Source organism: Perissodus microlepis, chromosome 7, assembly GCF_051167445.1.
Source record: "Perissodus microlepis isolate ML-2025 ecotype Zambia chromosome 7, ASM5116744v1, whole genome shotgun sequence".
NCBI lineage: Eukaryota > Metazoa > Chordata > Actinopteri > Cichliformes > Cichlidae > Perissodus > Perissodus microlepis.
In genome coordinates, this window is record NC_140467.1 from 8,299,151 (window position 1) to 8,323,920 (window position 24,770).

General features: G+C 42.2%; 2 protein-coding genes across 7 annotated transcripts; one reads left to right on the forward strand and one right to left on the reverse strand.

The window, feature by feature from the left end:
- Positions 1-362: 362 nt before the first annotated feature.
- Positions 363-20,658, forward strand: LOC146382491 (ELKS/Rab6-interacting/CAST family member 1-like). Of its 6 annotated transcripts, none has more exons than XR_014800649.1 (21): positions 363-556; positions 1,745-2,524; positions 2,649-2,837; positions 5,660-5,951; positions 7,921-8,048; positions 8,161-8,238; positions 8,328-8,483; positions 8,823-8,990; positions 10,683-10,850; positions 10,951-11,088; positions 11,198-11,338; positions 11,625-11,765; positions 11,871-12,064; positions 12,603-12,614; positions 13,214-13,349; positions 13,464-13,595; positions 14,460-14,620; positions 14,818-14,965; positions 16,094-16,189; positions 16,394-16,472; positions 17,481-17,595. XR_014800649.1 is itself a non-coding variant. In XM_084933152.1 (21 exons), exons 2-21 carry the CDS (start codon positions 1,979-1,981, stop codon positions 18,193-18,195), a joined length of 3,348 nt encoding a protein of 1,115 aa, XP_084789278.1. In that variant the 5' UTR covers positions 363-556; positions 1,745-1,978; the 3' UTR covers positions 18,196-20,658. The 6 variants fall into 6 exon arrangements, 4 of the variants coding, with proteins under 4 accessions (XP_084789278.1, XP_084789279.1, XP_084789280.1 ...); XR_014800650.1 differs by having other exon boundaries at positions 8,164-8,238; XM_084933152.1 differs by lacking the exon at positions 16,394-16,472 and adding an exon at positions 18,058-20,658 and having other exon boundaries at positions 17,481-17,666.
- A 708-nt stretch (positions 20,659-21,366) lies between these two features.
- On the reverse strand, positions 21,367-24,359 carry LOC146382492 (F-box/LRR-repeat protein 14-like). The gene has a single exon (XM_084933158.1). The coding sequence runs from the start codon at positions 23,823-23,825 to the stop codon at positions 22,614-22,616; it is 1,212 nt and encodes a 403-aa protein (XP_084789284.1). The 5' UTR covers positions 23,826-24,359; the 3' UTR covers positions 21,367-22,613.
- Between the last annotated feature and the right edge of the window lie 411 nt (positions 24,360-24,770).

The window sequence follows — 24,770 nt, forward strand, 5'->3', positions numbered from 1 at the left end:
GTGATTACTGCCTAAACCTACCACATGTATTTGCTTTCATAAATTTCACTCGAAATGAAAATGCTCTGTTTATCATCACCCCATCATACCTTCATATCTGAATAATACTTGTTGTTAATATCAGGAGGACAGATTCTTTATCAAATGGTGGTAAACTACTTTTTCTTATTATTATGTGATTGTTCATTGCATTTAAGTTCAAAATACTCCCCTCACCTCTGACTTCTGTCCTTATGTTCATTTAAAGCTTTGTATTTTTCGAGATGTCGGTAAATTTCTTGCTGTCCACGTCCCCTCCTTCTAACGTAGAATCGTGACCGCGCTTTTAAAATCCAAGCGTGGCGAGGAAGGCCGCCGTGAACGCGCGCAGGAGGCTTGACGTCACTGAGGCGCCCTGGCTCTCCTGAGCCGCTGGTACTGCTGGTGAAAAGATGGGAAAATCTGATAGACATTTATCGAGGAATTAACGTAAAATGAACGATTTTTGCAGCTGACTTATTTTTGACAGAGGATCCACTATTAGCAAGGATTTGGCTTCTACCAGACAACGACAAAGGTAGTTTGTTCGGAGGGTTTTTCTCCTCTGTGGCTATTGTGTTAGCGAGAAAAAAAGGTTCTTCTTGACCACATAAATTGGATATACTAGCCTCCATATGTAACGGCTAGCTAACGTTAAGCGTTTGTGCATTTGACGTATTTCCCTTTCTTTTGTATTTAGCAGTATCACAGCTACATATATGTAAACCGGTGAATGAATAACCGTAGCTTGAAATGAAAAACCGTTGAGCTGAGGAGAAGGAAAATGGATATGGTTTGATATGGGTGTCTCCAAAGCAGACACCATACGGAGTCGATGGGATTGTGCAAAAAAAAAGGGAAAAAAGCTTTGATTCCTGTTAAACGTGTCACATTTTGACGACACTTACGATTAACTTGTCACATTAAACATCTACCCAGCTATCTGACAAACTGTTATTTCCGTTTGTATACAAATTTTCACGCTCAGACATTTTTTTTCCCCCCACAATGTCCAGCATGGACAGTCCCCTCCTTCCCTCCCTTGCTAGTTTTAATCCATAGCGATAGCAAATTAGAAGAATGAATCGGAGAGCCAGCGTTTATTCTGGTGGCAAAATACACAATGGAATATAAAACTCTGAAGCTAACAAACGGGGTTAAAGCGTCATTGAGGTACAAGTGTCATGCTTTACTGTTAGCCGGCGTGTTAACGTGACATTAGCAGTTAGCAAGGCCAAACACACTCAAGATAAATGTCTGTGGTGGACATATATACGTGTGTGTGTGTGTGTGTGTGTGTGTGTGTGTATACACACACACACACACACACGTCAGAATACTTAGACACATTACACTACTACCAAAACCTTGTAACATTAGACTATATGTGCAAATTATATGGTTGTGAGCTGAAAGTACTTGTTTGAAGATTAACATTTTGTTGAAAGCTAACCTACAGTCACTTGTACCTTTGGCCTCAAGTAGATTAGAGCAAAGATTTTGCTCCAAAGGACCCTTCACTAGAAGAATTTTCTTCTTAGACATGACTGTGTACAGTTGCGTAACTGTCTGTACTGCAGGAAGGTATTCAGTTAAGACAGTGAAACCTTCAGTCTGTACTGGTACTCTGTTTTCAGTTTTGCATGCATTCAGTTGTTTTATTCATGTGTTATTTTGTGTGTTGTTGCTATGCAGTTAACTGGGAACAATTGTGTTTTCTTTGCAGATTGATGTCCTCATTTGTAACAGTGGATAGTTTATCTTTGAGGTCTGTTAGCATCAGCAACCCCTGAGAGTGGAGTGTTTCAGACCTCTGTTGTATCATGAACATTGTGCTCACCAGTTTAAGCTGGATCTCTAACACTAGTGAAATTCACAACCTCACAATCTGCGACGATATAACCAGATACTAAGGGTTGTTCTTCAGATTTGGTAGTGCCTCCCTTCTATTTAGTCAAAAATGTACGGTAGTGCTCGCTCTGTTGGTAGAGGGGATACAAACCATAGCGGAGGAAGAGATGGAAGTGGTACTGGTAATCAGGGATCTGGCCGTTCCCCTCGGCTCCCCCGTTCTCCTCGGATGGGGCACCGGCGTACCAACAGCACTGGAGGCAGTGGGGGAGGTCCTGGAGGAGCAGGAGGCAAGACCCTTTCAATGGAGAACATCCAGTCCCTCAATGCTGCGTATGCCACCTCAGGACCAATGTACCTGAGTGACAATGAGGTCGCCATGGGAGGTGACCACCTTCCCAAAACTGGTGGCACAGTGACCACCATGGGGAGACAGAGGGTGACTTATGGGTCGAGAGGTAGCAGCAGTGGAGTTGTAGCAGCAAGTACTCCTAATATCTCCACCACAGTGCCTGCCAATGCTGTGCTACCAGCAGGCATGATGGCTGGAGATGCCCTAGCTTTTGGAGATCACCACATGGCCTCCACAGTGCCCCATTCTCTAAGGCAGGCAAGGGACAATACCATACTTGACCTGCAGGCCCAACTCAAAGAGGTACTTTGCCAGTTTTTTCCCACGATTTTCTCAATTCTGAAATTTTGATGAAGAGGTTAATTTATGGCATTCACCGGTCATATGTTGGGTTGTCATGTACCTACCATTTATCCTGCGTTCTCAGGTTCTGCGGGAGAATGAGATGCTGCGGCGAGAAGTGGAAGTTAAGGAAAGCAAACTCAGCTCCTCCATGAACTCTATTAAGACCTTCTGGAGTCCAGAATTAAAAAAGGAGCGAGCTCTCAGGAAAGATGAGGCATCCAAGATCGCCGTCTGGAAGGAACAGTATCGTGTTATTCAAGATGAAGCACAGGTGAGCGTTGCTTAATGCATAAATAGACTTTTAGCCTCTGTTTTGTTTTTTTTGTTTTGGGGTTTCTTCCCTCTAATTTCATCATATGATGTCTCTCAGTCTGGATAGATTTGCCAAACTTCCAGAGCTTAACATGTTTGAGGAGGGGGGGAAAAAAGCATTTCAAGCAGTGTGTCCGCTTTAGTACAAATGCTTTTCTCTTTTTGTTCTCTCTCTGCATAGGTTAGTGACAGTTTTTGAGCATCTAGTTAATCCCCTTATATTCAGCTATATGCTTGTGCATTTTAGATGAAAGAGGGTGGAAGTCTCATCTGAGGAACAGGATGAAAAATGTGCGAGGAAAAAAAAAAAGAGATGAGAACATTACAAAAGGTAGCAATAATAAAGGAGGGCTTTGCAAATAGTGCAATTTACAATTTACTAATACTGCGTCTATGCAGTATGTAATGATTAGTGTTTAGATGTTTAACTAAGCACTAATCATCACATACAGCATAGATGCAATTTGAAGATTTTATCAAATCTCTCTTTTTAAATTTTTTGTCAACATTTTAGTGAAGCAATCACACCTTTGTGACCTACACCTGTTAAAACTGAGTATATAGCAATACACCGGACATATTTTGGCACCGTTAAATAGGAGTTCATCCAAGCAGGTATTTCTGTTTTGTGCTCTGTCTCGACTCCCTCTTTCTTAATAAATAAGTGTAGTGTCGACAAACTTCGCATAGGATGGTTCTATTGTTTAAAATCTAAAAGTGTAATTGGATAAGTGCAGATAAGGTCTTTTTAAATACTCTACGGTAGGTTGTTGGGCTCGTGCAAATTGGGTTTCGTTAATGAAGAGGCATCGTCTTTGTTTCACTGTGGTTCTTAATGGGTGGGCAGACCTGTATAATTTGCTGTTTTCACTCCTGCTGAGTCACAGAATCACACTCTGGACTAATTCCCAGTAATGCCTGACTAGCACTGCGTAATCAGCGAGTGCTTTAATTTAAAGATGTCTGCTCTTGTATGTCTGCCTTCGCCTCCCACACTGGCACACGTGCAATGGAAAGCATGGACACGCAAACATGCACACAGCAGTGTACTGACTCTTTGCATTAACTTACGCTTATTATTACATTTACTTACTATAACCTTAACCCTAACTACTACTTGCCTAGCTCTTAGTCTTAGGCCTAAAGATAACTTTACGTTGGTGGTTCTTAAAGTGGGCAGGTGGAGCCATTTTAAGGAGGTGACCAGAGAGTAACTAAAAAAAGGTTGACTGAATATGATTTTAGTTTTGTTGAGAAAATAAACTGCCAGAAATTTAACCATGGATATTTTTAATTAGTTCTCGCTTTTAAAAATTGTGAGGTGTAGGTGGTGTGAATGATTTTCAGCTTGCAGAAAAATGAGAGGAATGCTACTTAACTATAACTTGAAACCTGTCTTGCTTTTAAAAGCATATGATTTAAATTATTGCTACTTGCTTTTTGTCTGTAAGAGTAAGCTGCCTCCCTTCAGGTCCTCATTGGAGGGCATTTGTTTAAGTTTCACGTAAAGCTGTTTAAGCAGATGTCTACATTTTTATGCATATATTGAAATGGATTACTTTGAATTTGAACACAGTGTTTCCCAATTCATACCACAGGCCAGTCTTCCTCTGCTTTGTTCTTCCTCTGTTTTGTTTGCTGTTGTAATATTAATGTTATATACTGCCAGATGTAGTAGTGTGAATTGACCATCTTCATCCCCTACATTAAGTCAGATAATAATCAAATAATCACCAGTTATTTCTTGTTAATGATTCCTTGCCACATTGATTAAACGCTGCTTTTTTTGTGAGATTTGCCAAAGATGTTTAATTTATTGGATGTGGTGATGCCGGTGCCACAGAGTTAAGTTACAAAAAATGTTTGTATCACAATATCCAGTGTGGAAGATAAGCTGTAGATGATGTGTTGACTTCTTGTTATATCAATTTAGAAAGTGCATCATATAACCGCAATGTTTTGTGCTCTTTCAGACACCTAACTCTTGTCTTTTCGCAGAAGAGAGTGAGAATATGGGGGCTGAGGAAGGGAGGTGTGTGTGTGTGTGTGTCAGTTCTTGTCCGTACATGCATCTCCCCATGTGTGTGCGTCTGTTGTGTCGGGGGGGGTGGATCGGTGCAGTCACAGCAGTGAGTCAGCCTTAGTCACGGGGTGGAGAGGGTGATGGAAAGGGATGGTTAGTGAGAAGAGAGGTGAGAGTATCAGAGGGAGGTAGAGAAGGAGTGTAGACTACTGGTGGAAGGAGAAGGAGGGAATAACAAAGGAAGGAAAGGGAGGGGGTGCGGGAGCTGGAGGATGGAGAGATACGAAGGGAGGCAGACACTGACTTCTCTCTTTGTTCTGTCATCTGAAAATGCTCGCAGCTGGTTCAGACCAGAGTGTAACACAGCCTTGTGTTACTGTCTCACAGCAACTCTGCCAAGAGTCTGTGGCGTCAGATGCCACAAACAATGCAATACTATACGGGGCTTATTGTGTTTCACCACTTGCATCTCTCTGGCCATGAATTGCAACAATGCTCAGAAAGCCTCCATGTTTTGGATCTATAAGTTGTGGGGGTGCTAAATTTTCAGTTATGATTAGTTTTTGTTTGGCTGGATGCAACGCAATACTCTACCAGGAGCCATTCCCAGAAAGTAGCCCGTGCATCATTCATAAAATCAATAAAATTTTCACCTCGTCTCCCTTGTCATATAAATAGCCTTGCAATAAAGGCTAGAGAACAAAGAGTAGAACCAGTAATTGTCAGCAGTTATATGTGCGTCTCTCCTCTGTCCCTAGCATCTCCAGATGACTGTTCAGGCTCTCCAAGATGAGCTAAGGATCCAGAGGGACCTGAACCAGCTGCTCCAGCAAGATCCTGCTAGTCAAGGAAGGGACCTGGCCCTGACATCCGAACCTACAGAGGAGAACTACCGACGGCTACAGGGTGAGCATGAGAGGCAGGCCAAAGAGCTCTTCCTTCTTCGGAAGACCCTGGAGGAGATGGAGCTGAGGATTGACACACAGAAGCAGACCCTGGCAGCCAGAGATGAGTCCATCAAGAAACTACTGGAAATGCTGCAGAGCAAAGGTGGGTTTAAGCAGGAAAAATCAAAATAGTTTAATGAAGTTTACAGTTGATTGATTATTAATGACTGTTTAGCTGTTTGTTGCATGTCTTCTGGTTCATGTATAGGGTTCACTAGGAAACAAATAAACTGTTTGAAACTCTAGGCCAACCATATTCATCCATTAACATTTTATTACTCAGTAGGTCTCAGGTTATCACTGTGTCCCAGCCTATTTTCCTCAGCTCCTTTAATGCTCACACAGCTGTAGGTCAATTGTGGCATTCACTGCTCCATTTTCTAGACATGATTTCTCCTTTAAACTCAAGCAGGAGCTTAAAGACACTCCAAGCCTGTGCTCAGGTGTTTTTAAAAAGTAATTGCATGCCATCTTCCCTAGGGTGTAAATACAAAGGACATGAAATCTGAAGAACCCAAAGGTACATGAAATTAAAAGAAACCTAAAACTCCTTCCAGAAAAAGCTTAAACCCTTTGAACCCTCAGCAGTTTTGGGGCTTTCTTTTAAACTCCTGTCACATATGTACTCACTCTGGGCTCATTTTAACAGGGCAATCATAACTAGATTTTTTTTTTTGCACAATATAAACACTCAGGCCAGTCCCCAGAACGGTTGGTGTCCTATAACAGGTGCGGTGAAACACTCAGACTCTATGTAAAAGATGGATGTCACCTCCATAATGTCACCTGTTGCTTAACAAAGTTACAAAGTTCTGTTGGGAAGTCTTCGAACTGAGCGTCATCTTGTTTTTAAACTGGACATGAGTGAGGCGGCGAATCTGAAGATGACTGTATGTTCACAGGTTAGCAACTCATATCCTGCTTTATCCTCCCTTTTGAGTCTAATAGATGACAGTAATTACAAGGGAAATATTTAAGGGGGAATTTGCTTGGAGGGATAGAATAGATAGGCAGGTTTAAGGCACTTCTACCTTTGGTGCTTGTTTTTAGAGCCAGAAACTACACTATATTGCCAAAAACATTCACTTGTCTGCTTTCAAACACATACGATCTTGTTCATACGATATGATGTCAGCACACCCTTTGCAGCTATGACAGCTTCAACTCTTCTGGGAATACTTTCCAGAAGGTTTAGGAGTGTGTTTATGGGAATTTTTGACCGTTCTTCCAGAAGCGCATTTGTGAGGTCAAACACTGAGGTCTCCGCTCTGATTTATCCCAAAGGTGTTCTCTCGGGTTTAGGTCAGGACTCTGAAGGCCAGTCAAGTTCTTCCACACCAAACTCGCTCATCTGTGTCTTTTGGCACCTTGGTTTGTGTACTGCTGTGGAATCATGCTGCAACAGAGCCCATCTCCTAAAATATAACCCCATGCCATAATACCCCTTCCACCAAACTTTACACTTGGCACAATACAGTCAGACAAGTACCGTTCCCCTGGCATCCACAAACCCAGACCATCAGATTGCCAGACGGAGAAGCGTGATTCATCACTTCAGAGAACACATCTCCACTGCCCTAGAGTCCAATGGCGGCGTGCATTATAGCACTGCATTTGGTGATATAAGGCTTAGATGCAGCTGCTTGGCCATGAAAACCCATTCCATGAAGCTTGAGCTAATCTGAATGCCGCATGAAGTTTGGAGGTTTGTAGTGACTGACTCTGCAGAAAGTTGGTGACCTCTGCACACTACTTCCCTCAGCATTCGCAGACCCTGCTATGATTTTTTTTTTTTTTAGGATGGCAGGTTTTTAAGGCTTTAGGGGTTCAGTAAGTTAAATTACACTGCCCATTAGGTTCAATGTTGTGTGCTTTGTTTGTTTGGTTTTCTTTTATAGTAGATGTGCAGAGTCTATCCTCAGATATCCTTACCTGCTAAACAATTGTGTGCTTTTGTTTCTTTGTTTGTCTCTGAGAGTTAAACACAGTTGGCTGTTGTAAACATCTAGACTTCATAATAGTCTTTTTACATACATCAGAATTGTAACAAGTTGTTATCTTTGCTGTGTTAGGACCATCTGCCAAGGCATCAGAGGAGGACCAGGAGAGGACAAGGAGACTGGCTGATGCAGAAATGCACAGGCATCACCTTGAGAGTTTGCTGGACCAGAGAGACAGGGAGATCACTGCTCTGAGAGAGGTAATCTCCAGTTTATTAATTTTGGCATGCATTACTTTTAAGGCTTTCCATCATATTTGGTTTGATTGGTAAGATATTGATATTCATCAACCGTGTTTTACATCTGACACAGCAGGAGCTGCACCGTCGGTACGAAGGAACTCCAGAGTCCACCAAAACTAAGGCCCTACAAACTGTCATTGACATGAAGGTGAACATTTAGATAGAGAAACGTGTGTGTGTTTATAGTGTATTGGTGACAACATGCTATTGGTGATAACCTTTTTCCATCAACTCCAGGATGCAAAAATCAACTCAATGGAGCGGAGCCTCAGGGACATGGAGGAGGAGCTGCTAATGCTGAAATCGAATGGACTTCTGAGCTGTGAAGAGCGTCAAGAAGAGATGAAGCAGATGGAGGTTTACCGCAGTCACACCAAGTTCATGAAGAACAAGGTCAGAGACTGTGTGATAATTCTTCACACATAAAACCCTAGAAACTACCTTTTTCTCACGGTAGCTGTAGCTCGGGAGGTAGAGCTAGCCATATACTGATCAGAAGGTTGGTGGTTTGATCTGCATGCCAAGTGTCCTTGGGCAAGAGACTAATCCCAACTTGAATCTCTGTGATTGGTAGATAGAAAGTCATTGTGTGAATGGGTGAGTGAGCCACGTTGTATACAGTGCTTTGAGTGCTCTGCCAATAGAAAGACGCTATATAAGAATCAATTTACCATTTTACAATTTGTCCAACCCTTCCTCTTTCTTTCTGCACTCGGGCTAATCTTTTTTCAGATGGAGCAGGTGAAGCAGGACCTCTCCAGGAAGGACACCGAGCTGCTCGGTTTGCAGACAAAACTGGAGACGCTTACCAACCAGTTCTCAGACAGCAAGCAACACATTGAAGTCCTCAAGGAATCCCTCACTGCCAAAGAGCAGCGGGCTGCCATCTTACAGACGGAGGTAGAGTATCCATACTTTCTCACCCACTGTATTGGTATAGACCAGGGGTCGGCAACCTGCGGCTCCGGAGCTGTATGCGGCTCTTTAGTCCTTATATTGCGGCTCTGCATGGTTTGGAAAAATAAATTATAAGTATTTAACTGAAGTGTATTTTATTTGTGTTAGTTCTTTTTTTAAAACTTGTAGTTCTAAATTGGAAGATTATTCTGATCTTGAAATATAAAAATAAAGTTATATTTTATTATTTTTCGTCGCTCAAAATAAGCGTCACACTCGTGGAAGCCGGTATACCCACCGAAACGACGTGCATTTACCGAGACCTTCAGCCCCAGGTAGGCCAAGTATGGAGAAATGTAAGAAAAGAAAAATATCTGAAGAAAATACAACATTTAATGATGCCTGGGCAGATTCATTTGTATTTACTTCTGACGAGAGTGGCCTACCAGTATGCCTAATTTGTGGAGTGTCGATCTTCGGATCCACATACGTATGTGAACAGCTATTCTCCACCATGAACTATGTTAAAAACAAACACCGCTCACGCCTCACAGATAACAGCTTACAGTCCTGCGTAAAGATGAAAGTGACTTTGTACAGTCCCGATCGTACAGCAGAAGCTGTGCGCAGAGGTTCAGGAGCAGAACGATGTTTACATGAACATGCTCTTCAGCATCTCTTTATTGACCACTTTTCACACACGCAGCCGGCTGTAGCTTTGCAGCTCACAGCCCGACACATACAAACAACAGCAGAGAGAACAAGCTGGTGAAGCGTGATTGTGGATGCCACTCAGGTACGTCTGCCTCTCCCGCAGCGGCACTGCGGGCCACGCCCCGCAAAGCACATTAACCAGGTAAAATAAATATTATGCAGATACTTTGAAAATATTTATTTGTAATTTTTTTAGGAGCATAGTGCTTTTTTCCAATTATTTTTTTAAAATTCTGGTCAAGGCTCCGCTACACTCCGATAGCCCAGAAGGTGATATAAGGATGACGGCTCACTGTTTTTGTTTGCTACATGGATAATTTGAGTTCAGCTTTTTAATTCATTTAAAAGAGACCTTCAACTGTATGACTTTCTTTGTTGTTATTATTTTTTAAGGGTTGAAAATGTGTTCATTACATAAATAAAATTAAATTTTCTCCGTAGCACTTCATGGATTTCATAAGCAACACACTATAGTCATACAAAGCATAAAGGTAAAAAACCAATATACACAGTGTTGTCTTCATTTTAGATGTCAAAAAGTATTTGCGGCTCCCAGTGTTTTCTTTTCCGTAGAAACCGGGTCCAAATGGCTCTTTGGGTGTTAAAGGTTGCTGACCCCTGGTATAGACTGTAGAGGCCTTTACACACCGGACTCATAACCATTCACACCGATTGCATAATTTAACTGGGTGACTGTGCAGCTTCTTTTTTTTTTTTTTTTTTTTCTTTCCTGAACCAAGCTTGACTTTTTTTTTTAATCTGGATAAACAGGCACATCTCGTATCTCAAAACATAGGTACTGAATAAACAATGACATGGAAATAGTAAAATAATAGTATTTTTATCTCAGAAACACAACACCGCTCTGAAATCTTCCTCAGAAGTTTAAATCTTTGCTTTTGTCCACACTCATTTTTAACTTGTAGCAGGACACGTCTGTAGTTCGTGTCCGTAAACTGCTAACCCATCTTGTCTATCTAGGTGGATGCCTTGCGCCTGCGTTTGGAAGAGAAGGAAGCAACTTTGAATAAAAAGAGCAAGCAGATACAAGAAATGTCAGAGGAGAAGGGAACCCTCAATGGGGAAATCCACGACCTTAAGGATATGCTGGAGGTTAAGGAGCGCAAGATCAATGTGCTTCAGAAGAAGGTGACTTTAACAGAGAATAGTGCAATCTTGTTTTTGAAATGGCAATATGTGTCCAACGCAAGATCAATTTTATTGATGGTTACTTGTGTTTTCACTGCAGATCGAGAACCTGCAGGAACAGCTGAGGGACAAGGAGAAGCAGATGAGCAGCCTGAAGGAGAGAGTAAAGTCTTTGCAGGCTGACACTTCCAATACTGACACTGCTCTCACAACACTGGAGGAGTCTCTTGCAGAAAAGGTGGATTAATTTCTGCAGACTTGTATTAGTCCATCTGTATTAATAAACAAATGTTGGTTGATAATCTGTATAAGAATCTTGCTTGATTCTTTCCTCCACCTCTTTATAGGAGCGGATCATCGAGCGTCTAAAAGAGCAGAGAGATAGAGACGACCGGGAGAAGACGGAGGAGCTTGAATGTACCAAAAAGGAGCTGAAAGAGTTGAAGGAAAGGTTGAGCTTACTGCAGGGAGACCTGTCAGACAGAGAGGTGAGACACATATGCAAAAAAAACCACACAGGCAAACTCTTGTTTACTGTGATTCTATTAATATAGTAAAACAGTGCTGTCAGACACGGGCATCATTTTTTTTTTGTCCCCCCCCCCCCCGTTAGTCCTAACTTTGCACTGAGTCATGGATGCCTGCATTGGTGTTAATGTCTTCTCAGTCTGATGCTCTGTTAGTTAAAGCTGGAATGGATTCACCTTTACGTGTGTGTATGTGTGCGTGTGTGTGTGTGTGTGTGTGTGTGTGTGTGTGTGTGTATGCACACAGACCTCTCTGTTGGACCTAAAGGAGCACGCATCCTCCCTGGCCTCCTCAGGGCTGAAGAAAGACTCCAGACTCAAGAGTTTTGAGATTGCCTTGGAACAGAAGAAGGAAGAGTGCCTCAAACTGGAGAATCAACTTAAGAGAGTGAGAAATACATTAAATACGTATTAAATACAAATACATTAAATAAAGCTTCAAGCACCTCACATGGCCTGAGATGTCTAAACTACAGCCTTTGTTCTCCATCAGGCTCAGAATGCAGCATTGGAAGCTCAAGCCAACACTGAGCTGGCTGAGCGCATTAGGAACCTCGAACAGGAAGTGGCCCGCCACAGAGAGGATTCTGGGAAAGCTCAAGCTGAAGTGGACCGCCTCCTGGAGATACTCAGAGAAATGGAGAATGAGAAAAATGACAAAGACAAAAAGATCAGTGAGCTGGAGAGGTGGGTTTGTGGATCTTGTCAGTGTCCATGTGTACATGTGGTGGCTATTCAAGGGTGGATGCACCATATAAATGTGTATAACAAGCATTTAATGAGGTATAATGTAGGTCCACAGTTTGTCTCCGGGACTTCTGACCTTTGTTCGTCACATGCGATGTAAACATCTGACGTGGTATTGCTGTAGAGACTGTTGTGGCTGGCACATTAAAAGCAGTCTAAATTGGCTTTCTGCCATTTGACATCCTGGCAGGAGTGCTTTGAAAGCTGGTGTTTGAGGTTTTGTGAGGTGGTTTGTTTCAGTGTTGACATGCTCAGCAACAGGCAGCTTCTTTTCATGTTCCTGCAATTGTTTTATTATTATTTTGTGTAACATGACCTTGTTAGATCCAGAAAAGATGCTGCATAATCCGTGAGCTGATATTTTATGAGTGCCACCCCTTCTGTCTTGTTCTCCATGTTTGCTTATTCTCTTAGTCTGAGTCTGCTTTTCTCTTTACTGCTTTCTTGTCTTTTCATTGGAAATTTCCCACCCCGCCAGTTTGGCCTCAAGGTTAGTGACAATGCTTTTCTCTCCTCCTCACCTTGACACATTTTTCTCTCTCTCTTCCTAAATTTCCTGCGGAGCTGCAAGCAGTTGTCTTTTTCTTACTTCTGCTCAGGCTCATTTTTCCTTTTTTGCTTTATTGTTTTTGGGTTTGTTTGTTTGTTTTTTCACTCAAAGTCAAAATGATGCCTGAAATCTCACCCAAGCAAGTCTGTAAGATTGTGAATGTTTGTTTAAAATGGCAAATTATACCTCTTTATGTCCATATTTGAATCAACTACATTTACTTGGTGTACAACAATTAATGACCTAGAAATTGTAACGTGGGAATGTCTGAGTCATCAAGCACATACCTAATATACAATATTTGTTTTTGGTCCCATGACTTTATTTGCATGAGTTCCTTTATTTATTTATGGATAAGCCATCTGTGTCACGCATCCGTAAGCTCAGTGTGGTAAAATACAGAGCTATATCTTGAAAATGCTTGCTGTTCACTTGTGTGTAAAACACATTTTCACTGTTAGAGGAACTGGAGCCCAAAATGAGGTCTGATTTGTCCTCTTGCTCCAAATAGAATATCTAATGTAACTGACTTCCTGTAGGCAAATGAAGGATCAGTCGAAGAAGGTGGCATCACTGAAGCACAAAGAGCAGGTGGAGAAGAGCAGGAATGCTCGACTTATGGAGGAAGCCAGGAAGAGGGAAGACAACCTGTCTGAGAACTCCCAGCAGGTGAAGGTGAGGCTTGCCTGTGGATGATCTGCACTGTGCAAATTCTGTAGGAATGCTACTGCCTTTCTCAGTCAGGGTACAACTGGGCAAATCTGAAATCTTCTTCCTTCTACTGTGAAGGACACTTTACGCCAAAAGACAGAGCGCATAGAGGAGCTGGAGGAGGCCTTGAGAGAGAGCGTTCAAATCACTGCTGAGCGAGAGATGGTGCTCGCACAGGAGGAGGCTGCCAGGTCACTTCAGGAGAAACAGGTACACAAACACACAAATATAGCAAAGCAATATTTATGAGCCAGCACCGCACGGTTAAAAGAAACTGCAGTTCTTCCTCTGTCGCCTTTTTCTGCTGCCACTGTGCTGTCGCTCATCCTTTCTCTCCCTCTCTGCCTGTCCCTCCTCTTGCTTCCTCTTCTTTCATCTCTGCTTGTCGTTTTCTCTTGTTTTTTTTTCCTCCGCTACACACCGCCTCTCAGAAGCACTCACTCAAAGCAATGCATGAGTCCAACCTCGCCAACTTTAAGTGGTCTAAGGTATGAGCCCAGTATGTGTCAGTGAGCAGCGACTCCTTACAGGGGGTGGACACAATAAAAGCAACACCTCTACAGTTCATGCAGTCTCACGCAACAACCCTGCACAGGATACATGTGTCAAGTTTTAGTAATTGTTGGAGGGACTGCATGTGTGTGAAACGTGTTGGTGTTGTTTCCAGCCCATGTAATTTATGCGCCTTTGTTTACCTGCTGTTTGCTTTTAAAACGATACTCATTAAAGTTTTCACTTTAATGAAATCCAAAGCCAAGTACATTTTTACTTCGAGCATGAATTATTCATTAATTCCCCTGTTCAGTCTGTTGTGATTAAGTAAATGTTTAATAAGGAATAACTGTAGTGCCTGTTTAAATTAAATAACAGGTAAATGAAATCCAGTCTTGATCCCTAGTCCTTCCCATCAGACCACGTGAATTCTGCTGTCCCTCCCTCTTATAAGAGACTGACAAATCATCCAGAGTGTCTTTTCTGGAAAAAAAAAAAGCCCCATCCTTTTCCCTGGTGGATTTCAGGTAATCCACTCCAATCATCATTGAGCTGTTTGTGTGTGTGTGTCGGTGTTCCCAGATGGAGGAGCTGCTGGGGGCCATGGAGAAGGTGAAGCAGGAGCTTGAGTCCATGAGGGCTAAGTTGGCCTCCACTCAGCAGTCTCTGTGTGAGAAAGAGGCTCACCTCACAACCCTGAGAGCCGAGCGCAGGAAACACCTGGAGGAGGTGCTGGAGATGAAGTAAGAGACACACACACACACACACAGTGGGATTGCATAGACTCTGGATTATTGATCACTGCCTTAATCTTGTAAAATGTCATCCAATTCTGGCTTTTCCCAGATGGCAGGCTAATGTTGTGCAATGAATAATAAATGATAATCGAGCTATTTACTTTTGTGGGTAAATGCCACATTGTTACCTCTCCACCTAACAGGCAGGAGGCGCTGTTGGCGGCTATTAGCGAGAAAGACGCTAACATTGCACTACTGGAGTTGTCATCCTCTAAGAAGAAGAAGACCCAGGACGAAGTGGCTCAGCTGAAGCGGGAGAAAGACAGACTGGTGCAGCAGCTCAAGCAGCAGGTGAGGAGGGGGCTGATGGTGTTCACAGAGAGAGGGTGATGGAGTGAAAGATGTAACGCTGGTACCAGAAGTTTTTCCAGGTTTACAGCTGCTATATGCAGGAAAATAAATCCTCACAGGACTGATGGGGGAATAATTTTGATCTTTTCTTTAAATAAAAAGTAAAAGCTCTATGAAAATGATGGATTAGGAGTAAAACTGTCTATGTCTAGAATGTGCTGCAGCTGTGTTTTTAAGCACAAAGAAACAGGTGTTACCATGTATTGTTAGTTAAAGTGAATGGCTCTACCTTTCTTTCACTACTACTACTACTGGAACACAGTCAACTCATACTTAGCTCTGACTTTCACACTAAAAGCACTGTGGCATTAATAATTACTGAGCAGATGTGCACGTTAGAGCTCATCTTAGTTCAATCTGTTAAGTAGTCTTTAAAATCACATGCTTGGGATGCCAGTGCCAGATGACCATATGCCAAACGGTTGAAATGCAGCAGCTCGGGTTAGAGTTGAGAAAGAATTCTGTCTCCCCACATTCCTGTCTAATCTTCACTGTGCTTGCATATGCTTGTAGTGTTTCTACCTGTGAGGAGCAGATATCTTTAAAAATTTTACTTTTAATTTGGCAAAAACTGAAATAACTACAGGTTAAACTGAACACACACTGTCAACCAAACTGGTTTCTTTTTATATGCCAGTCTGAAAATGCCTGTTGGAGCCTGTCCATGTTGAACTTGCCTGTTTTATCAAACCCTGCATAGCGTGAGTTGATGTCGCATCTCCATCATCTGAATCTTTGGAATTTCTTGGGACAAATCTGAGATGATCTAGGGAGAGGAATTCAATGAGTGTGAATAGCAAGAGAAACTGTGTCGTCTTAGATGGTAAATCAGACTCATTTGCTCACACGCATCTGTGCGTGTGTACAATAACATGCAAATGACGTCTGTGCACAGTGGTGAAAACTGAGCCAGGCAGTGTTCATTAAATGATGAAGTAAGATTAGATTTCTACTGTTAACAATTTGTTTTCAGGCTGTACTCCCAAGATTTCAGCAGTTAGCTATAAAACCTTGGCCATAATTACGATTTCCACTTCATCTTAGTTGGATGTTTTTAACAATTTGCAGACCCAGAACAGGATGAAGCTGATGGCCGACAACTACGAGGATGACCATCTGAAGACTGCACCTGACCAAACGAATCACAAACCCTCTCCAGATCAGGTAGTTTTCTTAACCGCCATAAACCGCTTTGCTAAATTTTTCTTCAGTCGATTTGTGGCCACGTCTGTAAGTAAGGTTGAACTCACGGCTTGCTCTCTAAAACTCGGACATGGAAGTTTTCTGCTGCTACTTTTCTTGTCTGTTTTGCACACTAACCAGATGTTCCTTCCTAATGCTGCAATTGGCTTACCTTGTGGCTAACAGGATGACGAGGAGGGTATCTGGGCGTAGCCAACCTTTTGCCCACCCCCTCCCCTCTCTCTCAGCCATTTTGTTCAGAAGGGTGAGCTTGTATGAAAAGCCGTTGCTCCATTGGCATGTTTGCTTGTCTTCCATTTCTCTGTGGGGTGCTTTTGATGCACATCTCTCCTCACAAACTCATCCTGTGCTTCAGCATTCATATACAGCTTTTTTTTTTTTTTTTTTTATGGGTGGGGAATTCAGTGTGTGTGTGTGCGTGTGCGAGCCCAGAGTGTCATCACTTCAAACGAAAGCAGCTTAGCTTTGCATGTCACTGCTCTGATGCTAATGATTGGCTTCTGACGTTTGGCTCAGACAAACAGGTGTTGGATAATGGCTTTAAACTTGATCTAATCAGTGGTTTAGTTAGTTGCTTTGTAGGACACTTTGTTTAGCTGCACAAATCTGTACTCTGTCAGAGTGGCTTTCTTTTTTTAAATGCCAAAGACACACCAAAAAAAACCCCGCCCAGACTCTTATGGCACAGCCAAGCTTCTCTCAGAAGGGATGTTTTGTTTCTAAGTGCCTCTCTTGGCTCACTGGGCACCATTCACTCAGGCTTTAATGATACTGTCTGCTGACCGTTTTTCTCCTTTGTTAGTGGTTAGTTTGCTCTACTTATTTGTCATGACTAGCTGTTATAAATCAAACATGTAGAAATTGCTCAGATGTACTGGGCTCTGCTATAATGTGCTATCATTATTATTTATATTATGTACAGTGCTTTGCTACTCTAACCAATCGTCATAAAATCGCGGGGCAGATTAGGGCTCGGCTCGCTGCACCTCAGCATGGCTTGAAACACTATTTGAGAACCACTTTTCTAGCTTTAGGGGTTTAGCAGGAATTTTGGCTGTCATATGAGCTGGTGATGTGCATGCATGTCAAGGCTTATGCTTTCTTTGTTTTTAAACACAAGTGGTGTCTCGTGCTTGGTTCCTTTCATTCTCTTCAACCGTTTAAACCGGGGTAAATTTTATCGTTTAATTTTTTTTTTCGTGCCATTTCCTTCGAATCGCCTTTCTCACTTCTTCTTCCTCGCATCTTGCAGATGATACCCCCTCTTCTAGCCCTGTCCCAGAACCGCAGTAAGCTCAAACTTTACATCGCCCACCTGACAGACCTCTGCCACGATCGAGACCCCAGCATCCTCAGCCAGCTCACGCCGCCCGCTCACTACCACCACAGCGACCCTGAAGACTGGGAGGAGGACCTCCAGAAAATGAGCACCGAACAGGTAATGAAGAAACTCTAAGTCATCGTGACATTCATCTCTGAGCAGCTTCTTTGATACATATTAAGCTTTATTTTGGGGGAGCATTAAAAATATGCTTTTGGAGAGATTTTATTGGTGGCGAGGCAATTCAAAGAGGAAATCAGGGAATCGGTTCAAGAGACAAACAAACACAATTCCAGTGCAGTAACATGACTTAACATGAAGGAAATGGAAAAGGTGCAGCAGGGAAAACTGATCACAGACAAAAGAGGAATGGAGTAGATGCAGCTGTGTGTTGTTTAAGAACCCTCTTTTAACCTCAGATATACCTAAACATGCACCTTTTTGTGAATTGTGCTGATGGCTGTGTAGAAATGCTATTAAAAAGCTATTCCTGCCCTTTCTCCTGCAGTTGGAGCGGGAGCTAGAGGTGTGTGAGAAGGAGAGCGGAGAGCTGCAGGAATATGCCAACTCTGTTCTCCAGCAGATTGCAGACTACTGCCCTGATATCCTGGAGCAGGTCGTTAACGCCCTCGAAGAGTCGTGCTGAAAACTCTGACCTCAGACACAACCCGCCTGAGTCCAGGTCTCCCTACCTCCACCCCCCAAAAAAGTGAAATGTTCCTGGAGAGAAGAGAAAGTAGGGGGCATTATCACATCTTGCTGGACTCCTCTTCTTCGTGTCCCTCATTCTACCCTGCAACAAACTGTCAGGACCTCTGGGTGCTTTCCTGTCCCACATGTTAATCTGTCAGGCTTCCAAAATTAAATTAGGGATGTTCGTGCTGTTAAATATGGCGCTTGACACATGTAACGACAGCCGCCGATAGATTTTACGTGCACACCTCATCACTGTCAGGCAGACAATAGCACACTATCGGTTGTTGCAAAATAAGTAGCATTTGCAAACACCCCTAATTTGATTTTTGCTTTTTAAAGGAAACTAAAAACTGAACACGGGGGAAAAAAGAAGCAGACTTGCACATAGTTACGCACAACGGAGAATACTGCCAACCTTTTTCTCCTTAGACAGCTTTATTAATAACAGGAGCACTCGCCTTGATCTCAGTCTTTAACCCCTTGGATTTCTCTCACAGAACTTTCAAGTTGAAGTAGTAAGTTTATTTGTTGCTCTGGACAGGAAAGCACTTTTTTGGTCTTGGAGAACTGGGGAGCTGCTACATCTTGAGGGAGCGGAGAGGAGCTGGGCCCAGTGGGTAAACCATGGATCCGTGTAATAGTTTGGTCCTTGAATAGTAACACTGAATGCAACGTTAATATTCTCGAAAGCCTTGGGTCTGTCTACGTAGCTTGGATTAGGATGTAGGTGTGTTACTGTCATCGTCTGTGGCTGGGTCATTAGAGGGGGGGTCAAGGCCTGACCTTTGACATAAACCAAAGGTCAGATTTTAGTTAGTATGTTCTCAACAGATGAGAGAGGATTAAAAAAAAAAAAAGAAGCTTTTTTTATTATTGGTGACGATTATTAAGTTTTAGATGGTTTTGCACACTTGTCCACTTGTTTATGGGGTATGCAATGTTTGTTTTGCGAACGTTTTAGTGGCCTTGGAGCATGCACAGAGATAAGTACTGGACCTAACGCAGGGATATTTATTCCTCTGTAATACTGGTGCTAAGGCATGATGTAAGAAATTACGATCTGAACATTCAGTCTTCATCCAAAGTTCCTTTAGATGGTACTCAAAGCCCACCTGATCCTAAGTTTGTCGACTGAATTGCTGACAAAAACGAGCGATGCCTCTGCTGTTGTGTTTTTTGAACTCTTCAGGGCTGTGGTTTTTAATTACTAAGTGCATCTACATTTCCAGAAAGGTCACTTTTCAGCAGATTTTGACTTTTTAGATAAGTTTGTAAATAATGTGATATTTAACATGTGCAGTGACTGAATAAAGGTAACTAGGTGGAAGGTGTCGTGCATTCTCTTAAAAAAATATATATATATATATATATTGGAAAAGTTAAAGCAGTGCAGTTGTCATTGTGTCTTATTTTGTCTGCAGGACAAAATGTGCGTGCGTATGCGTGTGTGTGTGTGTGCGCGCGTGTGACACAGTACTGCCACAATTTGCGGAAAGTCGCGTTCAATAGAGATATATAAATATAACACATATATAAATATATAAAATGTTTACTGTATCGATATGCATTGAATGTTTGCACAGAATCTTGAAGGGCAAGCTGCTCTGAACAACATGACTGTCGAGTTAACGTCCTCAGCAGAAATGGAGGAAAGAAGTGTCAAAAAAAAAAACTTGTGTCAAAATAATGTGTGAACTACAAATGTTTCAAACCGTGACTGTGTGATGGGAGAGTACTTTTCTTACTTTTATTTCTAATCGTTCACCAGAGGGTGATGTAAATGTATTATCTGAGATTCCAGTGTTGTCTTTTCTTATGTCAATGGTTTTGGCTGTTTGATGTCAAAGGCAGACCGAGCCTGACGGATAAAAATACGCCTGGCTCTTCTGCTGTCATAAGAGAAACACAATGTTACACAACAGTGTGAAACTGCGCCAGTATATGTCTGAAAATGGGTGATTTTTTTTTTGATTTTTTTTTTTAAACTTTCTATGTATGTTGTAAATTTACTGGTATATTTGAGAGGGAGGGTGTACTTCAAAAAAAACAAAAACACCCTCGTGTTGGAAGATGTTATTTGGATGCTTGTTTTTTTTGCTCAGTAAATTCTCCTTAATATCTGTAACCTGTCATCACTACAGAAAAAGCATTTTTCAGAATCCCCCCCTTGCTTTGGCCTGTGTCCCTGCCCTTGCCTTAATGATTTCTTTTTCTCAACTCCTGTTTGTGGAACACAGAGCTGCTTAAGGGGCTTCTGTCAAAGTTCATGGTGTTTGTTTTTATTTTGCATTTGTATAACAAATGTACTGCCTTCTGTTTATTCACGTCAAGAATCAAACTGTAAAAAGAAAGCAACATGTTAGTGAGTTATTTGGATTTTGTATGTATGTAAATAAATAAATTATAAGCCTTGTTTTCTTGTTATGAGGGCTTTTTTTTTTTTTTCCCCCTTTAATTTTAGATTCCTTTCCAATCGCTTCCTACCTTTGAAACAGAGGGAAGTTGACTAACAGAAGAAAATAAAGACTTATAATGGACACGTAGTATAGCTGTCACATCTGTCCTTTGTTTGACCTTAGCTGTAACTAGTGCGTATTATCCTGTTGCCATCCTGTAATCTGTGACCTCTGACATAAACAAGGCATTTTCACCCATAGGGTATTTTGTTTTTTGGACCTTTCTGATTTTGTGGGGAGAATACCAGTATATCAGCAGTGCCTGAAACCATGCCACATTCAAAGACACTTCTTCTGATACTCAGGCTGAACTTCAGCGGGTCATCTTGACCACGTCTGAAGGCTATGGTAGGTTTACTTCAGCTTTGGGCCACAATAAAGTTAGGTTGCTTCAAAAAGGAATAAAATAAATATATTTTGTTAAAAGTACATCAAACGCATGTTCTGTGGTTCAGATTTTGACCATAGCAGTTAACAAATTTGACTATGCAGCATTTGTATTATGCTAACTTCAGATATAACTCAGCATTATACTATAGAAATATACCAAAAACTGATCAAACATACTGCACAGCCGATAGAAGCTGTACAAACCACAGAAATAAAAGCTTATAATCATACACCTAATCAATGTTGGTACAGCTGTTACAAATAAGAGACAAGAATCAAACATATTTGTCCTCTTTATTCATAAATATCACTCCTGTATGAATATAAAACAATCTTAAATTACTGCTTTTTTTAAAAGAAATACTCTGGTGTTATCATTGGAAGCGCCAGTTGAAAGTATTGCATATAGTCTTGGTAGCTGCTAATGACTACACCTCACAGTATATGTGATGATAAACCTTAGACATGATACATAACTTACTTCCTTAGTAATATGAAAGAGAGGCCACTAAACATAGGTAAACAAAGACAGGAGTGATTCACCCACTTCAATTTGAAGTACAAATTTTAGTCATTCAATTACAAAAAAAATGTTACAGGTAAATAAAAAAAACAAGGAAAAAAAACAAACAAAATCTATTAAAAAACTTCAAGCACTCGAGCACTTCTGTTTAAAGTTAAATGCCTAGCTGTTACTCAGAAAACCAAAAAAAAAGGATGAAAAAGAGAAATCAAAATCTCCATTGGTATGCGAGTCACAAAAATATAAACTCTAATCTAGTATTTAGCAACAGCAGGCACTCCTGTGTTCAATGAATGAGGTAGCTAGACAGTAGGAACTGTACACAGGCTGAGATTTAAAGTGCCCCTATTATGCTTTGGGTGGTTTCCCCTCATCCTTTTTTTGTGTTGTCTATACCAAATACAGTTTCTCTTTTCCCACAGAAAAAATTGCTGCTGGACCGAAATACCTCATTCTGGATTTTGTTGCCTCTGAAATTTACATCACATTTTAAAAATACTCATATCCTTACTCTGTGCACATATACACCATATTTTAATACAAATTCACAACCAAGCTTCTTTTGTTTCCAAATTTTTCTGGTTTTGATGTTAGCCAGCAGACTGAGCATAAAATAGTGGAGACTATTTAGACTAATCTAAAGCGGCTGTCACTCTAACAAAACAATCACTTAGAAAGTTGAAAAGCATGTGTTTCTACTGTGGCTAAAGACAGATTGTGGAGGGCTAGGTCAATGCAACCTGAGCAGCAATGACAGCATGAAATAAATTCTGGTAGATCCCTAAAATAAAAAATTCAGACCCTCTTCAGAGCATAATTGGGGCACTTTAAGGAAGGAGAGGACAAGACTGAAATAAAGTCAGAGTATTGCAGCAGAGGTGAACAATATTCCAGTGATGAATGCCGAGTCCGGCTCCTCGTTTTTAGTCGCAGCATAGAAGGTAAATTTAAGAATGGAAGCAGAGTCTCCTCTGAAATGTGGACTGAACAGGAGAGCTTTCACCTCACCCTCTCGCTCTCGGTCATCTGCCACAGTCCCAGGTTTAACACTTTAAGGCACGGGAGCTGTGTTATCCTCTCCAAGCCCCTCTTGGTGATCTTAGTACAACCATACAGATCGATCCCTGTCAGCTGGGTCAAGTGGTCAGCTATCAACTCCAAGCCTTTGTCTGTGATTCGCACACACTGTCCAATGTTTAGAGTCTTGAGTTCGTGCATCTGGCGTACCATCCTGTTAATGCCATCGTCACTGATGTGACAAGAGCACAGAGACAGAGACTTCAGTTGATATAGCCCCTGGGCAATGTAAGCCAGGCTCTGGTCAGCAATCTTATCACAGAAGGAGACGTCAAGCCCGGTGAGCCGGAGGGAGCCCATGGCCAGATGCATTATCCCGGTGTCACTGATGTTATCACACGACCGCAGGTTCAGGCTGCACAGGTGGGTCATGTGTGACAGGTGGATCATCCCCGCATCAGATATCCCCCCACAGAAGCTGAGGTTGAGCACTTTGAGCTTGTTTAGGCCCTTTGAGATATGTTTGAGGGAGAGGTCGGTGAGCTTCTGGCAGTCCTGCAAAGTTAACTTCTCCAGGGTCAGGCAACCCTCCGCTGCACTGCGGGTCATACCAGACAGGTGGCCGATGCCCACGTCAGACACATGCCTGCAGCTACGCAGGTTAAGGCTCTTGAGTCTGTGCAAGCCCCAGGCAATGAGCAGCAGGCCCGTGTTGGTGATATTGCTGCATCCCCCGAGTTCAAGCACCTCCAGGTTTTTGAGGTACTGAGCGATCCTTCCCAGGCTGGAGTCAGTGATCTGTTTACAAAGGCTGAGGTTCAGCACTCGCAGGGATGAGATGTCCTGCACAAAGGCATGTCCGAGACCGTTGTCTGTGAGGTTGAAACACCCACACAGGTTAAGGCTTTCAATGTGCGGCATCCCCTGAATCACATAACTCAGACTTCGCCTTAGGCTGAGAATCTGAACCTTCTTGATGCCCCGAGTCTGCAGGCTGGGGAACAGAGACGGGTTGGCTCGCCGCAGATGGAGCTTGGCTTCCACCCCCCTCCACACCGACTTGTGGTAGGACGCGTCTCTCCAGGCCGTGCACACTTGGGCTACTCTCCCTTTGTCCTTAACGTCCAGGTAACTGAAAATAATGGCCAAAATTTCCGGGAAAAGGCACGAGATATGCGTCTCCATTTCAAACATGTCTGCAGGCGGACTCCTTTTGGCAGCACAGGCTGCTTGTGAGCGACAATACTCCCCCGAAACTCTGCTGCCGAAGTTGCTGTCTGGCCCGGCAAACGTTAGCTAACGTCAGCTAGCATACAGACGAGCTACTGGACAGCTTCAAGTGTAGAATGACAAAAAGAAACATGCTCTATTAGAGTCAATAAAAAACAAGAGCACGCAAAATGACCACTAGCTGCACGGTACTGCTGACAAGGTGGAGGCAGGAGACTCAGAGATGGAGACGTAGTAGTTACCTAGCAAAGCTAGGCTAACAGCAGCGTCAGCTAGCTGTCCAAACTTGTAAGCTTCAAAGTCGGACAACCCGTTCGTCCAAGACGCCCGGAACAGCTTATTCTTTACTCCAGCTCATGGTGACGCTTTTCTTAAACTCTCTTGTGTAGGAACTTTTATCTCTCGCGCTGTTTTCTCGTACAACGACAGCTGCCCGGCTCCTTTATCTTCTTTGGCATTTCCATCCCGGATCTCCCCCATGAATAAACCAACTGTTAGCGCACGGCGACTAGCGACTCCTACTGGATCCATGACACACGTTTTTTTATTTTTAAAATAAGATTGTATGGTTTAAAAACAAACAAACAAAAAAAAACCCAACAAACTCAATAGTGCTTTGCGATACTACAAATTTAGGTAGATCCGATACCAAGTAACCACAGGGCCAGTATTGCCGATACCAATGCCGATACTTTTAACTTACAAAAGCAGCTTATGTAGGGGAGAGCAGTATGTCATGCACATAAAAACAACAGAAGGTAACCTAGTCCTTTTAGAGACAGGCACAGTTACAGTCCATGTATTTCAAAATACATGAAAAACTGAAAGGAATGTATTGTTGTGTTAACTTGGTATTTTTGGAAAGTAAAAAATTCTTTAGTGGTGATTGAAATGTGATCAGAATTACAT

Excerpts from the sequence above, each read along its gene's own strand:
- LOC146382491 (XM_084933152.1), top strand. The coding sequence starts at position 1,979 with ATGTACGGTAGTGCTCGCTCTGTTGGTAGAGGGGATACAAACCATAGC. Across the intron at positions 8,049-8,160 it reads AGATCACTGCTCTGAGAGAG|CAGGAGCTGCACCGTCGGTA; the intron begins GTAATCTCCAGT and ends CATCTGACACAG. Across the intron at positions 14,621-14,817 it reads GAGGAGGTGCTGGAGATGAA|GCAGGAGGCGCTGTTGGCGG; the intron begins GTAAGAGACACA and ends TCCACCTAACAG.
- LOC146382492 (XM_084933158.1), bottom strand. The coding sequence starts at position 23,825 with ATGTTTGAAATGGAGACGCATATCTCGTGCCTTTTCCCGGAAATTTTG.